Source organism: Geospiza fortis, unplaced genomic scaffold (assembly GCF_000277835.1).
Source record: "Geospiza fortis unplaced genomic scaffold, GeoFor_1.0 scaffold78, whole genome shotgun sequence".
Lineage (NCBI taxonomy): Eukaryota > Metazoa > Chordata > Aves > Passeriformes > Thraupidae > Geospiza > Geospiza fortis.
This window is the reverse complement of record NW_005054339.1, coordinates 1,992,683-2,003,450: the sequence shown is the minus strand read 5'-3', so window position 1 is coordinate 2,003,450 and position 10,768 is coordinate 1,992,683. Positions and strand designations below refer to the sequence as shown.

The following is a 10,768-nucleotide window of genomic DNA, read 5'->3' as shown; positions in this document are numbered from 1 at the left end:
ACCCACAGGGGCTCTCCGTGCCAGGGCAGCTCCTCTGTCCCCATTCACCCTTGGCCCTGCAGCCTGTCCCCCACACCCACAGGGGCTCTCCGTGCCAGGGCAGCTCCTCTGTCCCCATTCACCCTTGGCCCTGCAGCCTGTCCCCCTCCCAGCGCGGCTCCCTCCATGCAGGGCTGGCCTGTGGTGAGGCAGGCTCAGCTTGCTCCGTCCTACACAGCACCCACAGCTCATCAGCACAGCCAAAAGCTCACTCAGAAACCCGGTTTTCATAGGAAAAACAAATAAAACCCCCCAAGAAGCCAAACCCAACCAAACCAACTCAAAAACCCAAACCATGCCCCCCTGCCCCGAAAACCAACAAAACACAAATCCCTATCGAACACTCATGGCAAATTTACTATTTTCTTTCAGGGAGCTCCTTCAGTCAGAGGGATTTTTAAAAACTTCTGCAAAAAGCACCCACAACTTATTCTGTTCATTCATTCACAAAAGCTGAACTTGTGTTCACATTTCACCAAGGTTTTACAGCTGAGGTGATCAGCCTCTCACTTCCGCCACTGAGCACAGAGCTGGGGAATTTTCCTCCCTTTTGGAGGCTACCCCAGCTGAGGTTTGTGCTTAGCCATGGTTTGAACCATCCTGTTTGCTGCTTCTTACAAACCTGCTACAGCACCCCAGGTTATTTAGCACAGCTCCTTCTGGAGCAATGTGGAACATGAAAAGCTCACAGGATAAAGCTCCAAGTGAAAATGCTGTATGAGGATTCAAAATGAGAGCAGTAAATTAGCTTTTTAATTGTGGCATGTGGTAGGACTACATAAACAAAGAAAAACCCCAAAATAAGTCTCTCTTTTTCAACATCTGAATGCAGAAGTATTCCAAAGGTGCAGCAAAGGACCATCTCTCTGGTAAGGCTTTCAGAGCCAGAATCCAATCACTTTTCTGGTTTTATGGGCAGGACAGTGGCACCAGAACAGGCCCTGCTTAAATCAAGCTTTTGAACTGTTTTGCTGGTATTTTTTGCACAGCTCCATCCTCACAGGCTTGCAGATGCCTGGAGACTCAGGACCAGTTTAATGAAGCCACATTCCTGAGGGGCCATAAGTCTGCATTAAACACCCTGATCAGACTGAGTTCAGAATGTTCAATAAAACCTCAGACATTTACAGCAGAGGTTCTTGCTACTGTGAGAAAACTTGCAAATCAGTGTGACAGATGACAACAAGCAAAACCATATTTAATGCATTTGATTCCAAAGCACAATTTATTCATCTAATTCTGCATGGGTGTACATATTTATGCCCTCTCTTTCTCCCCATATCCTTAATTACTACAAGCCCTAGATAAATTCAGCTTTCTGCTATGTGGAAACTTATTTCTCTGTATGAGACAGGATGACTGAGCAGCACATTAGCCCAGAGGCAAAGCACAACTTTGGCCAAGGCAGGGGAAGAAACCTGACACAATTCCCATCTCTCTGGCATTGCCATGCAACCAGTTTGTGACAGAAGAACTTCCAAATCAAGCTAACATTTTCTTAAGTAAAATCAGAGAAGTGTCCTACAGAGAATATTCATCCACTTTGGAGGTGAGAAAATTCTCTATATGAATATCAGCAGTTTCCTAGGCAGGTGTATCACTCCCCATTTGTCCCTATTTCTACTGGCCTTAGTGGGAACACTTCTTTCTGAATTTTATCACAAATTAAATCCTGCTGCTCTCTGATACATACAGGTAGAGAAAGAATTTGGAATTATACCATTTGGACTGGAGAATGTAGAAATATTAAGGAAGTTAGCCCTTAAAATATCTGAAATGGAAAGAGTCTACACTAGGCTGTTCTCATCTTTGGATTTGAGCTAAATTCTCACTGCAAATAACTTTCATGCATTTTTAATGTCATTTAGTTGAAGACTGTCACATTGGACATTTAAGTACATCACAATTGAAGGTCTTGCATACTTCAGCAAGGCTAACCCAAAGGTTTCTCACCCTGAAATGTAGATATAGTTCAATCTGATTTTAATAACAGTTAATCTTTTTCATCTCCACCAGCTGTGAGGCCATGAATAAATAAAGACAGGTTGGAATTTCAGGAGTTGAAAAAGACTGTGACATGAATAAAAGTTGTCTTTTCCTCTCATAGCACAAGGGAGCATCACAACCAGCAACCCTGAGCTCTATCTGGGTTCTTGGAGCCAGAGAGCCTGGATGTAAAACCAGAAAAACAGAGGAGAACCTCCAAAAGCTGCAGCAAATTATCAAGTGAAAGAAAATTACACCAGTCAAAGAATATGAAAGCAATGTTCCAGCAGTGGTTTGGACTAGTGTAACTGAAAAGCACTTCAGAAAACAATATTAGAGGGCACAACAAAACCAATGTGCTTATGCTTACACAGGTATTTGCTGAGAACTATCTCTGAATGCAAGTAAAGCTCTCATCATTTATTGTTTGCTCTTCACAGCCTCCTGTACTCAAACCTGGCACAAAAGGATGCTCAGGGAAATAGCTGCTGAGTAATTTCAAGCCAGTATCAAACCTTTCCTCAGCTATTCAAAAGCACACAGTGAGAGAGGACTCTCTGACCTGCTAGTTTTTGAGTAAGATGGAAAAATGTCAATAAAGGTTTTAAGACTGAGGGATGTGCTATTCACAGCCTGTGGACACACCACTGCTGACCATGTAAACAACTCCTCACTCTTCTCCCCTCCTTACACTCTGTGACAGAAGCCTGCAGTTTCCACTAGGAAAGGAAAAACTATTTGCATGTGCCAGGAGAAATTCTGCACCCACACCCACAATGCCTTTTCTGGACTATTTGAGGATATAACATTGACAACAACTCGACTGACTTGCTGTAATTAATAATCAAAAAGCACATTTCAGGATCATAAAGCAGATGATAGCATTCTCCTAGAAAGCACTATAGATTAAAATTATGTTTAACATTTCTTCAACAACACTGATAAAAATTAGATACCATAAAGTAAAGGTAGAAAAATTACCAATAGTGAATTACCCTATGAGAAAAGGAGCTTGTAGGACAAGTACCAAAGGAAAGTAATACTCAGATAAAATCTTGGTCCAATTGTTAACACTGATAATTACAAATTAAAATTTGCTTTATATAAACTGTGATAGGTAGGGACCTCCTCAAAGAAAAAGGACAAGCCATGGCAGGCAAGACAGAGCAAATGGATGGTCCCAACCCCTACACTTCCAGAACTGTTTCAGAAAGCTGTTGGTATTCCCAGACATCCCAGTCTAACACTCTTTTGGCCTGGTGTTCCAAGATGATGCAAAACCTGAGCTGATTTCTCATAATATACCATTCTGGAGGAGGTTAGGTATTGATTTCACAAGCCTATCAAAGAGGACACACCAAAGCACTTCAGAAAAATAGGACTACAGAAAACCAGATTACAATGGCAGCAAACAGCTTCAGTTATCTGACTCTTCCAACAGCAGCAAAAGCTTGCCAAAATATTAAGAAGAAGATGAACACAAGGACAGAACTAGGTATTAACCACTGACTGATAAATGCCTTAAAATAATAAGTGTTAACACCACCAAGCTTTTCACAAGCCCATCTCATAGTGGTACCACAGAAAGGAAAGTCGCAGCTTCTTGAAACACAACCACCAAGGTGGGCCAGATTTTGTTTCCCTTTAAGCCAGTGGTACACCCTGCTCTGATCCAGAGCAGTAACAAACACAGCCATGATAACCCCAGAGCCAGAGCACAACCCAGAATCTGTGAACCTGGAGCCTCTCCCTGTGAACAGCACCAGGCACTGCGGGACACTCACTGTGCTCATCTTCCACATTGCTCATGTTTTTAGAGAAGCTGGCCAGGACTGTTACCTGCATCATACTGCTGTTCTCCATTCATCTCCACAGGAGCCCAGAGGCTGTTCCCAGCAGCCAGAAGCAGGGGGGTCCGAGGCTGTCACTGTTTGGTGGTCATGAGTCACCTCCTGCCTTCCACAGCAGCCAGGACATTCAGGAAGGGAGCCTGGAAAACACCGGAAAGGAACAGCTGGTAAGGAAATCTTCATGGGATCTTCAGCTACTTTTAAGATAGAATCCTAGAGTGATTTGGGTTGGAAGATCATCTCCTTCCAACCCCTGCCATGGCAGGGACACCTTCCACTATCCCAGGCTGCCCAGGTCCCATCCTACCTGGCCTTGGGCCTCACCACCCTCACAGGAAACATTTCTTCCTAATATCCAATTGACAAACTTATTAGTAATTAAATAATTGTTTCATTATGAATGCTAGAAATTAAGTAAAAACAGGACTAAAGCAAGCCCACCAGCTCATTAGCAGTGGATCACAAGTTTTGTTTCTTTACAAAATTCTCCACAAAAGCAAAGTTGCATAGTAAATAAGTCTAGGTGACAGGTTTCTTTAGAAATAACACATTTTGACTGACATCTTTATATGAATCAAAGAGATGAGTGGTCATAAAACCAAGATTATTGGCTTGAAAATTCTTGTAAGAAAAAGGTAATCTCAAAACCCCTTTGCATTCTTGTTGAATGTCTGTGAAGCACCTGTTTTATTTAAGTGATATACCTGGAATAATAGAGAAGACTAAAAACCAGGTTCTAAAAAACATAGGTTGTGCTTCTGAAATGAACACATTTTGAATAACAATGCTTTATAAAAAGGAAGTCCTACACATTTGAAAAGTCTCTGATTTTGAGTATTGAACAGCTGTAGTGTCTATGCAGACTACCTGATAAACCTTAGAGGTACACAACACTGGTAGCTTCCTTCACACACAAATAAATCATCAAACTTGAATGGAATAAAATATCCAGCAGCAGTGCTCAGTCATGTAGGAAGTCCAAGTACAATCAAAACTACAGGCAACTTCAGAAATTTTCATTACATGTGAAAAAAAAATTTTGAGAGTAGCAAGAGTTATCATTAAGAGCTCCTATTGAATGGCAGCTTAATGCCACAAAAATCTACTGTGTAGAAGATACTAATAACTTTTATTCATTACAGCTTCAAAGGAATGTGTCTGGAATGGAACCCAGCTGCCAATTTCTGCTACATGCCTCTAACCTGCTCCATTCCAGCTCAGAAAGTCTGTGCTCAGCATGCAACTACAAGGTCACACATTAACTCCCACCCAGCTCTGCCTCTGTGAGAAAGGCACTGAGAAATTAAGCACAGGCTCCACTCTCACTCTCCACTGGCTCCTCACACTTGTTCCAGGCCCAGAGGTCAAAGCAGAGCAGGGTGAGGTAACTCAAGCACATGTTCCTATCCTCTCCCTGCACAGGCTGAGCTTCCATCTATTCCATCTTTTATAAAGTGATGCTGGAAGAGGATGTCACTGGCACGATGCTCAGCACACAGAGAAGAACTAACCAACAAAACACTTTTTAATCATTAATCAAAACATGTCTTGGTAATGGCCTATCCCAAATCTATCAGCTGTCACAGTGCTAAGCCAAAACAAAGGCAATGCTGTGAGCAAAGCATATATTCCACAAGTCTGAGGATATGCCACTGCTTTAGAACAGTGTATCCCTGGCAAAGTATATTCAGAATTAATCACAATTAAGCTATTTTCAGTTTATGGGATACAGTTCTCAATTAGCTTCTATAACTAAACTATGTGATGCAACTACACTTTCTTTTTTTTAACATGAGAATATTTAGGACACTACCCTCCCCACCAAAACCCCAAAACAAACCCACAAAACCAAACCCCAAGCACAAAGAGGCTGTTGATTTAGAAGATGCCAAACACTGGCAGCTCCTGTTGTAGCTGATTGATATTCTGCCCAAGTCAAGTTGGGTTGTTACTCAGGATTTCATAAGCAGTTGTGGTGTTTTATGTACACAAAATTGAGAGCACTTGTAATTAGCACCCACCGTGGCTGCTGCTTACAGTCTGGCACCCCAAAGATCATCTTTTGATAAATCTCGAGGGAAGTGGAGCACAAGTGCAGCTGGAACAGAGCTGCTTTGGAAATACTTTGGACTCTTCAGCCTCACTTCTGCATTTCAAATCTCCTTTCAGCACATGAAATATTCAGATGTTAGCAACTGGAGGCAGCATTAAAAACAGTTACAGTTCATTAAAGCCAGATGGCTCACTTGAATATGAAAAGAAATCAAACATAAGTTGGCTGTTGAATTAAAGTAAATCAGCTGGTGTCTGAGGCTTAATATCATTTTAAAACAAAGGCACACCAGACAATGGGGACAGGAGCCACCCCTTAGGACGGAGCTCCGGCAAGGATCGGCTTTCAGCGAATTCCTTCATGCCGAGGCACCCGGCAAAATCTATTTCAAACCGTGTCCAGCACGGAGCTGCTCCCGGCGAGCAGCAGGAAACCTGTCCGGGGCAGGGCAGGGCAGGGAAGGGCTCCTGCAGCACCCAGAGCCTGCTCTGCTCTGTCTGCTCCGGAGATGGGCAGGGCAGGGCTGGGAAGGGCTCCTGCAGCACCCAGAGCCTGCTCTGCTCTGCTCCGGAGATGGGCAGGGCAGGGCTGGGCAGGGCAGCACCCAGAGCCTGCTCTGCTCTGCTCAGGAGATGCGCGGCCAGGGCAGCGCGGGTCCCTGCCTTTGGTACTCTGGGGGCAGCAGGAGAGGGCTCAATGTCCTCAGGGTCCCTGTGCCCAGTCACACATTTACCCAGGCTTTTTCTCCTCGACAAACAGCAATGATGCGTTTCCTCGGAGAGGAAATGACACGTACACTTTTTCTAAAGACATTTGTAACTAATTTTTCTGTAGGACTCATGGTGGTCCCGATCCTGGAGCTGCACAGGGCAAGCTGCAGAGCACAGACCCCCCTCAATCCTAATTCCTGATGCTGCTGTGCAAAACCCACACTTCATTTGCTCTGCTTCTATTATTGCTGCAGAAACCAGCCATTCTCACCGCCTCCAAAAAGCCCACCGCTCCAAACAGCTTTTTTTAACCTTTTTCCTACTCTAACACCACTACACTCAATCGTTAATTTAGGTCTCAGCCGGCCCTTTTGCTACACGAAGATCAGATAGTGACTCCAGGGGAAAAAGGGAGCACGTTGGAATTGAGATTTGTGTGTGACTGGGTACTCGCAGGGCATACAGCTTATCAATGCATGAGCAGAGCTAAGGCAGAAATGCAGCTGCATGGGATCCTCTGCCCTAGCAGATAAGGCAGGCCTAAAACATCAGCCCTTTGGAGAGCACATCTGCGCCCACTCAGAGGGCAGAGACTCCAGCCAGCCTGACTGAGACTCTGCTTCTCCTCACTGACAGAACAAAGTCAAAAATGGAAAGGACCTCCTTGGATGACAACTTAAGTTGAAGTGTTGTATTAAAAAAAAAAATTAAATTCTACAGCGCAAAAAGAAACTAATGCAATAAAGTATGCAGGTAGGAGCCAACTTAATTTTAGCTTAAACTTAAAATGTGTAGCACTTGATTCATAAACATTTTGGAAATGCATTCCAGCTATACTGACGAGTTTCATATACTCTCAGTTAAGTGTCTTCAGCACAAAACAAGATACATTGTGCAAATTTCTCAACCAGAACCAAAATCAACAGTGCTGGAGAAAATTAATTTTCAAGCTATTCAGTGTGAGTTTAATTCACTGTTTTGTAGCAATACACTTGCAGACTCAGAAATACCCAAACTCCCACCTTAGGGTCAGTACATTTCCTTAAAACAGCCCCATTCTTTTGGGGAAAAAGCCAGAGACTCTGGCTAAGCACTGCTGCCAGCTCTGTGGAAGGACACAGCAGATCACCTGCCACAGCAGATCAACAACCACCTCCATCAGGCACAATGGCAGATTTCTGCCTCCTTTGAACAAAAACCTCACCCTTGATATCAGGGCTGAGTGAGGCAAAAGCAAACAAACATTCAGAAGAGCATCTGGTGTAGGAAATCTTTAATACCTATGAAGGAACTGTTTGGGATTCCCAGATCAAGTGTCTGCAGGATCACTGCTGCTGCCCTTGGATGGGCAGCTCACCAAACTCCACAGAGCTGCAGGATGTGGGAGACACCAGCACAGGGGTGTTCAAGGCCACCAAGGCTTTGCCCATGTCCTCTCCCCCATGTGGGGGATTTTAACTCCAGCGACACAATGCAGGAGCAGGGTGGGCACACACCCAGCCTCTGTCTCAGCTGCCATGTGGAATACGACCCATGTTTTCTCATTCAACAACCACATCAACTCTTTTGTCAGACAGGACATGAAAAATATTTTCTTGGGAAGCAAAATATTATTGCACATACATCTATGCCCTTCGCTCTTGCTCCATCCTGCTGCCATTGTCCCTGCTGGAGCCCTTGGCAGAGGTCCTACTTCTCCAAGAAAGGGTCTCCAGAGTCCCATACTTCACACAAGCTTCTAGTTCTCCAAGCCTTTTAGAGTCAAAATAGGGTTTAAGGCTTTCCTTCTAATTTTGTCTTCTCTGCTTTAGTCCCTACCAGCTGGAAGCCTGGATAACATTTTAGATATTTTCTAACTTTCAGTTGTATAAACAAAACAAGTATTTCACAAGCCTTCCTAGTACCTGACATCCCACAAAAAAAAAGACAGAGTGGAAGACTTATTACAATGTCCAATTTATGCTGAAATTCCAAATTTTCAAGCCATTGTAATTCCTATTCTGCGACAGGAAGAAAAGAAAAAATCAGTTTTGGTTGTTTCTGTAGGAAAGAAAACTACCTGTCACAGAAGCCTTGGCTCAGCATTGTTAGCACACTCCAAATCCTTCCAAGACCTGCAAGGCCCAGAAAGCATTCTATGGATAGGCAAAATAAAGTTTGATGCCTCTATAACAAAGTAATAAAAATACTACCAACTTCATTAGTCACAGCTGCTGAAGGAATTATCCCACCCAATGTGGAGAACAGAAACCTTTGGCTGACTTGCAGTTCTTTAAGGCATTACTTTTACACACACAATTGAAACAGTTGGTCTGTGAGAAGCAGCTTATTTGCCTGATTCTGTAAGGATTTATCCAATACAAACAAACCACTGAATCACCTTTCATGCAGGTAGAACCACCATCTACCACTAAGGTAGAACATTTCCTTTAAGTTGTCTTATATGAACAGCAAAATTCTGCTGAGACCTTGAACATGAAGATTATATATGTATATAAATGCAAATAGGAACTATCACCAAAGTTAGATTCATTATTAAAACTTACTATAATTTCTCTCCCACCTGCACTGAAATCTCTACTCACAGATCAGTAGCCCTGACAACTCCCTGCTGCTCCCATTAAATCTGTTTTAGCAGAAGAGAACTCAGGTTCATCCATTCCATTGCAACACCAACACTGAGACTCCTCAAAGTGAAGCGCATTTAAAGAACACACTTTCTGTTCTTACCCTCCCAAAGAAATTCTTGTAAGATGTCAAAGGGGCAAAGAATCTGCTGAGGAGGATGCAGGCCAACATCAGCAACCAGGCTCAGAGAGCTGTGTGGTTCTGGAAGACACCTCACACGTTCCACATGGAGATAACCACAAACAAGCACCCTGCAGAGGATGCAGCCTGCACCGCTGCACTGCAATGCAACAAGAAGGGGATTAGTTCTATTCCAAGGGTTTACTCAAAATAAAAGGCCTGTGTTTGTGACAGCTGCCCTGCTCTGACCCAGCCTGACCCATCGAGGTGGGCAGAACCAGCAGAGGCTGCTCTGTGCACACTGGACCAGCTAAGCCCACAGTTATTTACAGGGTTGAACACTGCTGACCTCCGTGCACAGACACCTCCAGGACTCACACAGGTGTCTAAGCACTGCCACAGCAGCACCCCAGCTGTGCCCCTGGCCCCTCCTTGCCTGCAGCACACAGGACAGGGTGGCTATGTCACCAGGACAGGGCAGGGCAGGGGGAGGCTGCACCAGGGAACCAGAGCCCCTCAGGGCAGGTTAAATGCAGCAAGTGCTGGCATTACACAGACAAATAAACAGGAACCTGAAAGGTTACAGCCTGGCAGTCCTTTCTGCCTTGAACACGTGGAGATGTCTGTGAATGTACATTTTACCAGCATAAATATATTTACCAGAGAATAGGAGTATCTATTTGGTCATGAAATGGGACCAGTGCCCCCACCTTTAACTTGATCTTTCATTAGAGCTATTGTACATGACAGGAAAAAACCCAAACAATAACCCATTTAACAAAATTTTGCTGATACCATACATTATGTTTATCTTTTCCACTTAGATTAGGTCAGTTTATGTCTGTTTTCCAATCCCAACCCTGTCTGAAGTCCAGTGGCTTCCAGGATTTGACTCAGAGCCTGGATCTGCCTGGCCATCCAGGCAACACACCTAGAACTGGGAAGCCTGGTTAATGAATCCTGAAATACACAGGTCCAGCTCAACAAATCACAGGTCTGACTTTACAACCTGTGCTGTGCTATCCAGCCAGTAAAGCAATTTCCATGGGACTGCAGGTTAAGTCCAGGTGAGAATGAAACAGTCACAGCTCTATTCCCAGCTAATTTAAATGCCACTGGACAGAGAGAGCACTGTCTTGACAGGGGAATAACACACAACAGGGTGTCCCAAAAAGTTCCCTTATGTTTGTAAGTGGTTGCAAATAGGAGCTGTTAAATACAGTTTGCCTCAAACATTTAACATAGTCAGGAGTTCTGTTTCTTTTTTAAGTGCAAAATCTTCAGCATTATTGTGCTCTCTTCATCTATTTTCATGGCACGCAGACTACAGGCACGTTGGAGGTTATGGGCCAAATAAAGAAACCACACAGAACAGATTGCTC

At 43.9% G+C, this 10,768-nt stretch overlaps 1 protein-coding gene across 1 annotated transcript in view; it reads right to left on the bottom strand.

Moving 5' to 3' along the window:
* The window catches only part of SFMBT1 (Scm like with four mbt domains 1), a 39,328-nt gene extending 29,852 nt beyond the window's left edge, over positions 1-9,476 (bottom strand). The window contains 2 exon segments of the mRNA XM_031058206.1: positions 3,865-4,015; positions 9,369-9,476. Coding sequence (XP_030914066.1) covers positions 3,865-3,892 — 28 coding nt within the window. The 5' untranslated portion in view covers positions 3,893-4,015; positions 9,369-9,476.
* Between the last annotated feature and the right edge of the window lie 1,292 nt (positions 9,477-10,768).